Source organism: Suricata suricatta, chromosome 1 (genome assembly GCF_006229205.1).
Source record: "Suricata suricatta isolate VVHF042 chromosome 1, meerkat_22Aug2017_6uvM2_HiC, whole genome shotgun sequence".
Lineage (NCBI taxonomy): Eukaryota > Metazoa > Chordata > Mammalia > Carnivora > Herpestidae > Suricata > Suricata suricatta.
The window spans coordinates 193,050,796-193,062,845 of NC_043700.1; the positions used below are offsets into that span (position 1 = coordinate 193,050,796).

A 12,050-nucleotide genomic window follows, 5' to 3' on the forward strand; every position below is an offset into this window, starting at 1 on the left:
TGGAGGCAGAATTGGCGGGAAACAGCGGTGCCCGTGCCTGGAGGCCCGTCTGCAGGCCAGACACGGGTCCGTGGCTTCCTGCTAAGTACCTTCTAACCCTCGCTGCAATTCTAAAACGTGGCTAGTTTGCAGATGAAGAAAACGAGTCACCAAGAGGCTAGGTAGCTCCCCAAGTTCACCCAGCTGGCAGGGGGCACGAGGCTGAGACCCGCCCGGGTGGCCTCCGCCCAGAGCCAGCGCCCTCCCTGCCTGGCGCCCCCCTCGTGGCCGGCGGCCGCACTTCTGGGCAGACCTATGAAGAAATCCTCGCGTGATCACACTGTCCTTCCACACTGTGTGCTGACACCGGAGACACGGGCCCCTAGCGGTCCCGGGGCCACAGTCCAAGAGCAGACAGCATCCCACAAGTACCTGAGTCCATTCGGACAAGGTCAGAAAGACCGGATTCTAGGTGTGGAAGAGACAAATAGGATCCCAGGACAGAGCGTAGGGGGAGGCGGGTGAGGGAGGAGAGCTCCATTAGCCCTGGGACCCCCCCCGCCCTGGGGTGCCATCTGAGCCGCCGCTTGAAAGGCCAGGCAGTCTGCAGCGGGGCGGGGCAGGCCACGGGAAGAACCTGGGTTTCACATTTTGCAAACCAGTCCACAGAGTGTGGAAAATACGGTGGCAGGGGAGACAGAGGTGAGAGCGGGTGCCTCGGGGTAGTCTGCAGTGACAGGGCCAGCCCCTCCACTGACGTGGACCCGACAGGGAGCACAGGCACGAGACGCCAAGAGGGGCTGGCGTGGAGGGGCTCGCCTCCCCTCCCACGAGTGACTTTCCAGGCAGGCGCCCCTGACCCCCTCAGGGCTCAGTGCTGAGGAGCGGAAGGTCCGGCCCCTCCCCGGGCCCCGGGGACAGGTGTCCATGTGGCCTCATCTTTTGTAACGATGGCAAAAGCAAGACATTTGAACTGATGGGCAGAGAGGCTGCCTGCAGTCAGCCTCTGGGCTCCAGGCCGGGGGGGCAGGGCCTGGAGCGGCCACGGCTAGAGGGGCCGAGCTGGTGACTCACTTCATTGGGATTGCAGTGCAAATGCCCGTGTGGTGTAGCCCTCCTTCCCTGCGTGACGGCGGGACGCAGGCCGTGCTGGCTGGGGGCCTCCCTGGACTTGCGTCCGCGCCCTCGCCCGCCTGCTGAGCACAGGGACGCGAGGGTGAGGGCTGGAGGTCATCCCACAGTGTGAACAGGAGGGGCAGGCCCGGCCCCGCGAGCCCTGGGTGGGGCAGAGGCAGGACTGGCGGTGTGTGGGGCCAGGGACCTCGCTCCGGGCCCCAACGGGCACCTGGATTCCGACTTCCCTCCCACGGTAAACAACTAGAAACCTGGGCAGAGCGCTCCTCTGGCCCGAGAGAAGAGAAACAGCAGGGCAGAGGGAAGCCCAGGCCGGCCACAGTGGCGTCACCTAGCCAAGGAGACAAGGGTCAGGACCGGGGAGGCTGAGGCGGGGCATCAGGGAGCAGGGGCCTGCGGAGAAAGCCTTCCATCCACCTTCAGAGGAGTCCCTGTGCCTTTGAGCCCCAGGGCGCGCATGCACAGCGTGAGACCCCATAGGACGCAGCAGAGTAACTTCTGGAAGCCATTTCAGAGTCCGTGCAGGGCCAAGAGATGTCTGAGTCCTGGCCACTGGAGTGGACCTCTGGGACACTCAGTGGAGCCCCCAGAAGAAAGCACCCAGGGGCGGGTCTGAAGCAGCCCTGCCGAGGGGGCCGCCCCACACCAGCCCACAGAGCTCAAACACACCCCTCAAGGGCATCAGGTGGCCGCCGCTGACCTGGCCTGACCCTCTTGAAAGAGCTCCTCAAACCCAACCGTCGGCAGTAGGAAGCGCCCGGTCCGGGATTGCTAGACACACGGAGACACGGAGACTGAGGTTACGGGGCGGGGGCGGGGCCCCCTTGTCCCCACTGCCCATCGCTGTGCGGAGACCGGATCAGGCAACCACCGCGCACACGGCGGCTGCTCCATACGCTGCTGTTTCGTAATCGCCATCTCTGTGGGAAATTCTCCCAGTCCTCAGACACCGGAGATCCTTAGTGGGGCCTTTGGTCTCATCGACCTAGTAAGACAGAAGTCCTCCCTGGTCAGGAACATTCTCAACCAACGCAGAATGCTTGATTTGTTCTTGTCAGGAGACCTCAGAGTTAGGAAGCTTCGGGCCCCACAAAACTTGGGCCGCCCCCGCGTGTAAGGGGCCGTCAGCCCCTGCGTGAGCAGAGTCGGATTAACGCTTTTCTCTCCATCACGGCTGCCCCGGGGTCCCCGGTTACTTCCGTATCCAAGTCCCACTAGTGGCTTTTAACAGTCTTTACACACTGCCCTCCCGGCCCCGTGTCAGACTCGGTGCAGCGGGAGATGAGACAGGAGAGCCACTGGGCAGGCGGAGGCGTCTCCATCGCTGCCCCTGCTCTCCCAGCACAGAGCGGGGTGGCGGGGCCGCTCTGGGCACAGCTCCGGGCTGCGCTCCACTCGGCGCTGCATGGGGAGGGGTCCTGCCGGGGCCCCTGGACCTAATCTGAGGGGAGCCCTACCCACAAAGGATAAGTAACTGCGGGGCGCCGCACTGCCTGTTTATTTCTGCCTCACGTCCTGCTTCTCCTCCGTGTGACCCAGGCTATGTGGCATCCATCATGGGCCGAAGGAGACCACTGCCGAGCGTCCGCGCACAAGACCAGCGGCTCCGGGCACAAGCGGAGCGGCAGGCGGTGAACTTCGTGGTGCAAGGTACCCCGAGCCCCTCAGCCCGTCTGCACGTCCACGTGCTTCCTGGGTCCTTGTCGGCTGCACGGCTGTCCTGTCCTCACCGGCAACCACTGTGGGGAGGCACTAGTGAGATGACGCGGGCCCAGCAGGGTGTGCGGCACACGGTGTCTCTGCAGTTACGTGTCCCCCAAGAGACGGGCTGCAGCAATGCCGTCCTGTACCTGCAAATAGGGAAGTAGGCAGGACTAGGGTGAGCCTGGCTCAGTCCTGGACTCCTGTGCTGGCACTCTCCATCATGCCCCTCACGCCTGGCAGGCCAAGACCTTGCAGGAAGGCCCCCAGACCCAGCAGGCCCTCCTGGGTCCTGCCACAGTCAACAGGGTACTGCTGGCCGGAGTGACAGCAGTGTCTGCCCCTTGTTGTGAAGACTCCTTTGCATCTCTGGCCATGGCACTCAGATGGCTCAAGCCTCTGCACGCATTGCGGGCTCCGCACACCACGGGCCACCAGCTGCTCCAGTGGGGCCCCAGGTGGCCCAGGAGGTGGCATTGTCCCATCAGTGGCCCCACAGGTCACAGATGAAGAGCTGAGGCCCCCAGGGCCCAGACACGAGGCCTACCCCTGGAGGGGTGTTCTGCAACAGGAGGCTGGCCCGGGCCCCCAGCAGACTTGGAGGGGCGACGTGAACAGAGGGCAGGATGGAGATGGCGTCCCCAGAGGTCCTGCAGAGATGGGGACATGGTGGCGCTGCCCAATCCAGACTGCACCCCCGTGCGTGGCGCGGACTCCCGGGGCTCAGTAGCAGACAGGGCGGTTCCTAGGTCTGGTCTGGGCTCCGTAGAGAATCTTCTCGAGTCCCATCTCCCAGGGTGACCGCCCAGACAGGAGCCAAGGACAGTGACAGCCCTCCAGATCCTGAGGGGGCAGCTTTCATGTCTGAGGCAGGGGTCGGGCCAGGACCCCACGTCTGTTCACTAGGCGTGTGCATGGTGACATCGAAGTTGTTTTAGATCCCTTCTAGGAAGAGTTACACACAAGGTGTCTTCACTCCAGAAGCTGACTGGAGTCCTGGCCACGGAACTCAGCTGCCGTGGATATGGCCTCCCTGCACACCTGTGTCTCTGAGCAAGTGACCTGTCATCCAGCCACATAACAAAAATCTGTGCCCAGCTGAACCAGGTGCCAGGGACAAGCAGGGGTCGGTGCCCGCGTCTGACACATCAGCCAGCGTGACCAGCCACGACGGCCCCACCTGCCTGGGGCCTCCGCTTCCCCCACACCCCACTCTCTCTGCGCCTGCCTCCCCGTCTTGTTTCTCCAGCTCCGTGCACTTCTCTGGAGACAGCAAGCACCCTGGCGCCCCACCCCCAGTGCAGGCTCCCCTCACCACCACCCCCCAACCCGGCCTCAGCCCCCACACTTCTGCAGCCAGCATCGCTGCCACACTCAGGGGAAGGCGTCCCTCTGTGGGGGCCTTACCCAACAGGGAGGAGGGCAGTGCACTGACTTCCTCACTAGCCTCGGGGACCACCAATGGCTAAAGCAATTTAAAACCACTGATGAACCCTGAACTTCAGTCTGTCTCCCACAATCAGAGCCCAGCGTGGAGACGCCCCCTGTGCGTGTGCCTGGCGCTGGAATGGGCACGCGCCCTACACCGGCCAGCACCTTACAGACTGCCCAGCACCGCCCTGATGGTTAGATGCCTGGCGGACTGATCTGTCCCGACCTGAATCCGGGTGCCTGTGTGACAGCCCCATGTTATCCACTGGAAGGCCGAGTGCAGGCCTCCCGCCCGCCATGCTGTTAGCGGGCGCGGGGGCAGAATTGTAGATCTCCAGCCTGTGTGCACGCCCCAGATGTTGGTGGAACCTGTGGATGTGATGAGATAGCATTCCCATGGTGAGCTCAAGCCACGTGGCAAAGAGGATTTGCGGTTAAAAGGGAGACTATCCAGGGTGGCTCTGGACCTCATCGACGGCCCCTGAAAGGTTTAAGAGTCAGTCAGAGATTCACAGCAGCAGATGTCCTCGTGGCGGCCGGGACAAAGCAGGCCGCGTGTCGGGTAGAGGCCAGTGCAGGAGCGGAGCACAGGCCGCACAGAAACCTCACTCGAGCCACTGCAGGGAAGCGAAGCTTGCCAGCACCCAGGGGTCACTTGGAAGGGAGTCTTCCCTAGCCAGGTTTCGAAATGAGGGCACAGCCAGGCCCTGCGCGCAGCCTGTGGGACCGCAGGCAGAGGCCCCAGCTGCACGGGTGCGGTTCTTGCTCTGCGGGAGACAGGAGATGGCAGGTCTGGGTCCTCTTGACCGGCGGGTGTGGGGTCCTGAGCTCTGCAGCGTGGAAAACTGAGCCAGCCTCCGCTGACCATGCTGGGCAGCCCCTGCCGTGGGCCCCTGGGCCCCTGTCATTCGTGAAGCAGCCCTTTTTGTGTCCACAGGCTCGGCTGCAGACCTATGCAAGATGGCCATGATCCACATCTTCACTGCAGTGGCCACGGCCCCCACCCTGACGGCCAGGTCAGTGGGAGAGCAGCCCGACCTGGTGCTCAGACCTGCCTTTCTCAGGGCTGGGGGGAGGCCCGTGGACTTTGTGAGCTGACACCATGGCTGGCCCGTGTGCGCACACCTCCCAGGGGCAGAGCCCCACCTTCCACTTCCCACATCTGGGGCTTGATTCTGACAAGCTCAGAGCCCCCGGTGAAGGGGCCCCCGGAGCCCCGGCTCCCATCGGCACTCCTGGGAGGGCCCTCGCCTCCGGACTCGGGTTGGGCCAAGCACCCGAGGCTCAGCTCACAGCAGCTGCGGTAACAGCAGCGCATCTACCTTGGGGCACAAGGAGGCCTCTTGGGGGTCACCTGCTGCAGAAATGTGTCCCCCCAGGAATGTCTGCACCCCTTCAGCCCAGCTCAAAGTGAACCACATGCAGCTGCCCAGCCCGGAGGTGGGTGGACCCACAGACCCTCAGTCAGGGCACAGAGACCCCAGACCACCCCCGTCCCCTTTGCCGCCGCCACTGCAGTGTGCGTGAACCCTGCCCAGCCACAGCCAGCGCTCAGATGCGCCCCGGAGCTGGGCACTCAACTGCTGCCTCCAGGCCACGGCTCCCTCCACTTTCAGCCTCTGCCTCGGGTGCTCCCTGGGGGCGCCGCGTGACAAGGAGCCCCGCCTCAGCTCTGCTGGCCCAGCACCAGGGTCCTGGTGCAGGTGGCAGGGGCAGGTTCTCCTCCAGAACTCCAGGACCCCTTTCCTGCAGCCAGCCTGGGAGCCCCCCCAGAGAGGTGACCCCAGAAGGCCCGGTCCCCTCCCTCACTGGTCCCTGTGTGTGTTTGCCCATGTTGGGGGTGGCCTCCAACAGGCCAGCATGGACCACTTCTCCAGCCCGCAGTAGGGGGACCCAAGTCAGCAATTGTGGGATTCTGGTGACACTTCTGTCACCAGCACAGCCGGACAAGGGGCCAGCCTGCCTGCAGCCACCCTTTCCCATCCGAGCTTACAATTTCCTCTTGACTTTGGTACAGTTTAACCTTCTCAAGGCAAGATTTCTTTCCTTACCTGCGATCCTGTATCTTGAAAAGCCTCCTTTCCTGGCTCCGCCTCCACGGATTTCCTGCTGTTCATTTTGACTTTTGAGCCTGCGTTCCTTTGGCAATTCCAGAAATGTGCCCCAGGCAGTGGCCCTGCCAGAGACTGTGGGTGGCATCCTAGCCAAGGAGTGGGGAGAAGATGGTCCCCAAGCCCCACAGAGCCACTGAGAGGCCCGCTGGGCAGCCCCTGCCCCGGGCACCGCCCCGACCGCCTGTGTCAGGGAGAAGCATCACAGGGAGGGCCCAAACCAGGCTGCCAGCCGACGCCCAAGGCCTGAGGTGGGGCGACGGAGGGCGGGTGTCTGAGACCCACAGGTGCGAGTTGCCATGGGTGCCTGTCCTGGGGCCGGGCTGCACCTCTGTAGCAACAGGAGGAGGCAAGAAGCAAGAGCAGAATGTGCAGCGCTCTCCCCTCAGAGCCTCCCTGCCTGCCACCTGCTCCCCTCACCCACACCCACACCAGTGCTGGCCCCCCCAGTTATTCAGGGCTCCTCGGGCCTTCCCTTCAGTCCCAGACCTGTGCGTCCTGGCCCGTGTGGCATCTGTACGGCCGACTCGGCGGAGGTGCGAACAGCCTGTGTGAGCCTGGCCGGACCCAAGGCCGCACGGTGGTCGTGCATCTGCTTTCCTCGAGGACAGCCGCGTGACCTCCGGCCCCCTGGCGATGTGCCACGGACCCGGGGCACCCCGTGGCCAGGCCTTGCCCAGCACCGTGGGGCACTCACTGTCTTGGACTCGGAAATGGGCCCAGGGGAGGCAAGAAGCCCGGCCAAGCAGTGGGGATCGGCCTCCATGAGCCCGGACGCTGTGAGACAGCAGGGCAGTGGGGGTGGGGAGCCCTCAGCAGCCCTGGCCTGCCCCTGAGGGCAGGACCGGCAGGTGGGCGCGAAGCAGGAAGGATGCGGAGCGGTGACGGCCTGGCAGAGCCCTTCTGGACCTCTCCCACGCGGGAGCCCCAGCTGGAGGGCAGAGCGCATCCTGGGAACAACGGAGTCCAGCATGGGCATCTCTGTGCCTCTTCTCTCTGGTGCCCCAGTTTCCACTTAGAAGTTTGGGAACGTCACAGTCATCGGTGAGAGGGGTGTGTGAGTGACTCACAGCTCAGACCTATTCTTAGGTGGCTCAGAATTCACAGTGTCATTTCAGGAAGCGTGAAAACTGATTCTGCTAAACTGAAAACAGTTACGAGTCCCTCTTCTGAGTTTCTGTCCACTTGAAAACTAAGTTCCCGTGGGAGCCAGAGACCCCACTGGAGGCCATGAAGTTCGTTTAGGAAAGCAGCAGCAGGTGCCTACAGCCCTTGGCCGGAGAGAGTGTGAAATGCAGGCACACGTCCTGGGGTGGCCACAGGGGCCTGAGGCCCAGGCGACACCCTATCTACTCCCTGCCAGAGGGCGAATAGAATATGTCCATGCTGTTGGTGACACAGGCCACCTGCGGCAGCTTGGACTCCAAAGACGGACTCCTCTCCCATCATAGAAATGCAGAATCCCACAATTGCTGACTTTGGTTCAGAGGTTCAGGGTGGTGGGACCAAGGTCCCTCTGGCTCCCTACCCCTTTGCCTCCTGGTGCCCTGATGGCGGGGTCTGCTCCTGCCAGCAGAGCACCTTGCAAGCAAAAGAAGATAGTGGTGGTCAGAAAGACACCTGAGCCCCAGCCAGGTTGGCCCTTTTGAGAGCCTTCCTGGAAGCTGGGGGGCATATACCTCATCTGAGAGAGAGCCCGGGAAACGTCCAGAGCCGGGAGCACCACCCCACCAGACAGCAAAGGGAGAGGGAGAAGGGACGGGGGTGGGCACTGTGGAGCGCTGCTGCAGAGTCCTGCGTGTCTCCTTCAGGGGCTGGAGAGCTGCCCCCTCCCCGTCCAGGGCTTGCTGTCACAGTGCCCGCGCCCAGTGTGCCTCGCCACACCTTTCCTGTGCGGCCCTGGTGTCCTGGTGCTTCTGGGCCCACAGCTCTGCCCCATGGGGCCTCTTCCCTCACAGGCTAGGCCTGCAAAGTGACAAGGACGGGACGTGGCCTGTGACCTTGAAGGCCCAGTCCCGTGGACAGCAAGTCACACAAGGGCAGAGCACACAGGTCCCTCCGGATGTCCACTAGCCTTCCTATGGGTCACCTGCACCACACCTCCCCTCCCTGAGTGTGCAGGGCCAGCCACGTTCCTCTGCCCCGAGGGTGGGGCTGGCACCAGATCCTGGGCCACAGCCCCTGGCCCATGTCACCTGCCCAAAGCACAGAAGTCAGCCTAGATCCCATCTTCTGCAGAATGCATGAAGTCTGGCATGTGCTGGCTGGACTCCGAGCCCAGCAAGAGCCATGCTCTGTGCAGTCAGCATGGAGCCAGTGGGGACCAGTGCTCCGTCCCCTCCCCGTGCACGCATTTGCACCTACTAGCCCCTGCACCTGAGCCTAAGCCCTCCCGAGACCCCTGCCCCTTGGTGCTGCATTGCCCCTGCACTTCCTTCCACAGCCCAGGCCCCATCCCCCACACCTTACTCCCAGGGGCACCTGCAGGGTCTTAGAGGAAAGGATACTGATGAAGGGTGGGGGCGCACCAGCACTGACAGGAGCCCAGAGCCAGAGTGGCTTCGAGTGCAGGGGTGTGCCCCGTGGAGGGAGCTCAGAACGACCCTGGCCTCTCTGGGCAATGGAATCCACGGGGCTCAGCCCCCAGGCCAAGCGGGGGGAAGGGAGATCTCGGGGCATGGGCCACAGCGAAGTGCCCAGATTGGAGGCAGCCTCCTTGCCAGGACCCACGGGCAGAGCCTCAACTCCACAGGAAGAAGAGTATGTCCAGGCCTGGCCAGGCATCCTAGGGGCACAGGAAGCCATGGTCACTTCTAACCTGTGACCCTCCTCTCCTCTGGCGACTGGCCTGGTGACAGGTGACCAGAGGCAGCAGGCACTGGCTAGGTCTTCCTGCTCCCACCAGTCACATCCTTCCATGGTGCCTCGTACGTGCCCATCGCTGCATGAAGCTTGGTATCCAGACACCACATCTCTGGGTGACTCCCCACCCCCCACCGTGTCTTCCAGGTTGGTCGCCCAGATCCACGACGAGCTGCTATTTGAGGTGGAAGATTCTCAGATCCCAGAGTTTGCAGGTGAGCCTGGGCAGCACAGGGCTGCCTTTCTCTCAGAGACAGCTATAGCAGCTGCCCCTCGTGGGGATTCAAGACCACTTCCCTGCCTCATCGCACCGGCCACCTGTCCTCTGGCAGGCAGAGCGTGAGACCGATTGAGGGACTCATGAAAGGCCTGGACGTGCTGCATCCTGGCCAGCATCCCCCAGGGCACACCAAATATTCCAGTGGGGCGGGGAGCTCACTGTCAGAACTCCTAGAGGATGGGGGCTCTGCTCTGCAGTCACTGGCCTGGTGGCGCTCCTAGAGTGAGCACTCTGTCCTGCGGTGGGGGCTCCGTCCTGCAGAGGGGGGTTCTGTCCGATAGAGGGCGCTCTGTCCTGCCAAGAGGGTTCTGTCCTGCAGACGGGACTCTATCCAACAGAGGCAACTCCATCCCTCGGTGGGGTGGTTCTCTACACAGTATTTCCCTACTCGGGTGAGGGGGCCAAGGTCCCACCTCCTGCCCTTAAGAAGCACCTGGACTCCCCTTAAGCTCCCCAGGACGGCCGTGGCCACACCGCAAGGCCCCTCATGTGCATACCAGGCCGGAGGTGCTGGTGGCCATGCTGCCCTCCCAGGGACCCAACAGCCCTACCAGCAGCCTCTGCCCCAGCTGCCTCCCTCCCAACACCACCAGTGCCCTCTGCACAGCACAGCAGAGACAAGGCCATGGCCTCAAATACTGCTGACCTGCTTCAGACGCGCAGAGGTTGGTTCCCCGGGGAGCTGGCCAGTTAGTGGTCACAGCAGAGACACCAAGGTGGCTCCCAACCATTCCTAGGGTCTTTCTGTCACAATCTTTGTATTGAAAGTTTCAGATATCTTGGTAGGATGGAATGAAATATTTGTTGATCAAAGAGACAAAAGACTTCAGAGCAAACTCAGAGACACTGAACCAGCTGACCCCTCCCCGCCCAGGACACACCCCTTCACAGAGCTGGAGGCAGGTGTCCCGTGCTGACCCAGGCCACACAGCAGGGCCGTTGCCCTACGATCCTTCCTCCTCCCAGCCCCAGAGCCTCCGGACCGAGCTGGAGGCCCCAGCCGCGTGCTTGCCCCCAGTCCCACCTGGCCAGGCCCCCACTGGCTGAGGTCAGCAGCAGAGAAACCGCTCTGCAGCCAGGAGGGCCCTTTGGCCCCAGGGACCCACGGTTGGTACAGTTACGGTGCCTTCGAGCCTGTGCCACGAATGTGGCCAGTGGGAGATGGAACCAGCCACGGAGTAATGTGGGGGCTGCCAGACCCACTAGTGCAGGCGACCGTGTGGACCCAGGAAATAACTGAGGAGCCTGGGAGCCAGGGCAGGGCTGGGCCTGGGCCTTCCCGCGGGCCTGTCTCTGCCCAGCCGGCTTGGGGCTGCCTCTCTCCTCTCTGCCTCTCTTCCAGCTCTCGTCAGGGGCACCATGGAGTCCCTGCAACACGTGCAGGCCTCGGAGCTGCACCTGCAGGTGAGTCGCCCGGCAGGTCCCACTCCACTGCCAGGCTCCTCCAGCTGCCTCCTCCCAGCCAGAGCCACCCACACAGGACAGGAGAGCCCAGCAGCCCAAGGGGCAGGAGGGCCAGGACACAGTGCTGCCCTTCCCCACCTTCCCTGTGGTCCCCGGAGGCCCAGGACACCGAAGCCCACCCCACCCAGAGTCCTGCAGGTGCCGGGAGACGGCAGCCAGGGCCAGGTAGGAGCTGTTGAGCCATGGTCGAGGGCCTCGGTAAGGTTCTACCCAGGGTTCGGGTCCTCTCCAGGGCCCCCTCGGCTCTCTCAGAACCAGCTGATCCCCAGGGAGTGGGACCCTGAGGTGGTGAGCACAGGTAAGTGCCTGGCCTGGCCCAGCGCCTGCCCCCCAGGCCTGCTCCCTGGCACAGAGGCCTTGGCAGGTCAAGAGATGTGCACAGCCAAGGTCGAGGTATTATGACGCAGGGTGGATGTGGCCTGTCTGTCACTGTGAGCGGGCGCGTGGGCATCTGTCCACAGCGGCGCCCCGGGACTGTGTCTGGTCACGTCTTTGGGCAGGTGTGGGCCCGTGTCCACCTGCGTGTGGGCTTGGGAGCTGGCCGAGGAGGGCTGGCCTGGGCCTGGCACTCAACGCTGGCTTCTGCCCACAGGTGCCCCTGAAGGTGAGCCTGAGTGCCGGCCACTCGTGGGGACACCTGGTGCCGCTGCAGGAGGCCCCGGGCCCGCGGCCCAGCCCACGTCCTGCGGACTCTCCAAGCAGCCGCCCAGCCCCCGCCAGCCCCCGCGCCAGCGCCTACCCCCGGTGTGCACATTTTTCCCCTTCATTTTGTCTGTAGCCCCGGGCAACAGTGGGAGGACAGAACTGGTTTCCACCAGCCCGTCTCGTGGCCATCCCCAAGGTCAGCACTGGGCACTTCCTGCTGGCTCCATGGCCAGAGCAGGCTGTGGTGGGGACCACGCGCAGCCCTGGGTTGTCCCCTGGAGTAAAAGTGTTTTCAAAGCGGGCCCAGTCTCTGTCCAAATGAATTCTTCCCAGGGATGGGAAATGCCCTGTCCACTGCCCTCAACCAGACCCGGGGCCCGACACGCGGCCCTGCCTGGCTCACCGCAGACCCCCCCGTCCTGCCCCCACAGAGCCTGGGGGTG

The 12,050-nt window shown here is 63.6% G+C and overlaps 1 protein-coding gene across 1 annotated transcript in view; it reads left to right on the forward strand.

Moving 5' to 3' along the window:
• Nucleotides 1–11,830, forward strand: part of POLN (DNA polymerase nu) — a 155,966-nt gene extending 144,136 nt beyond the window's left edge. The window contains exons 23-27 of the mRNA XM_029952606.1: nt 2,653–2,763; nt 5,183–5,261; nt 9,366–9,433; nt 10,841–10,902; nt 11,555–11,830. Coding sequence (XP_029808466.1) covers nt 2,653–2,763; nt 5,183–5,261; nt 9,366–9,433; nt 10,841–10,902; nt 11,555–11,740 — 506 coding nt within the window. The 3' untranslated portion in view covers nt 11,741–11,830. The remainder of the gene's footprint in view (nt 1–2,652; nt 2,764–5,182; nt 5,262–9,365; nt 9,434–10,840; nt 10,903–11,554) is intronic.
• The last annotated feature ends 220 nt before the right edge of the window (nt 11,831–12,050 follow it).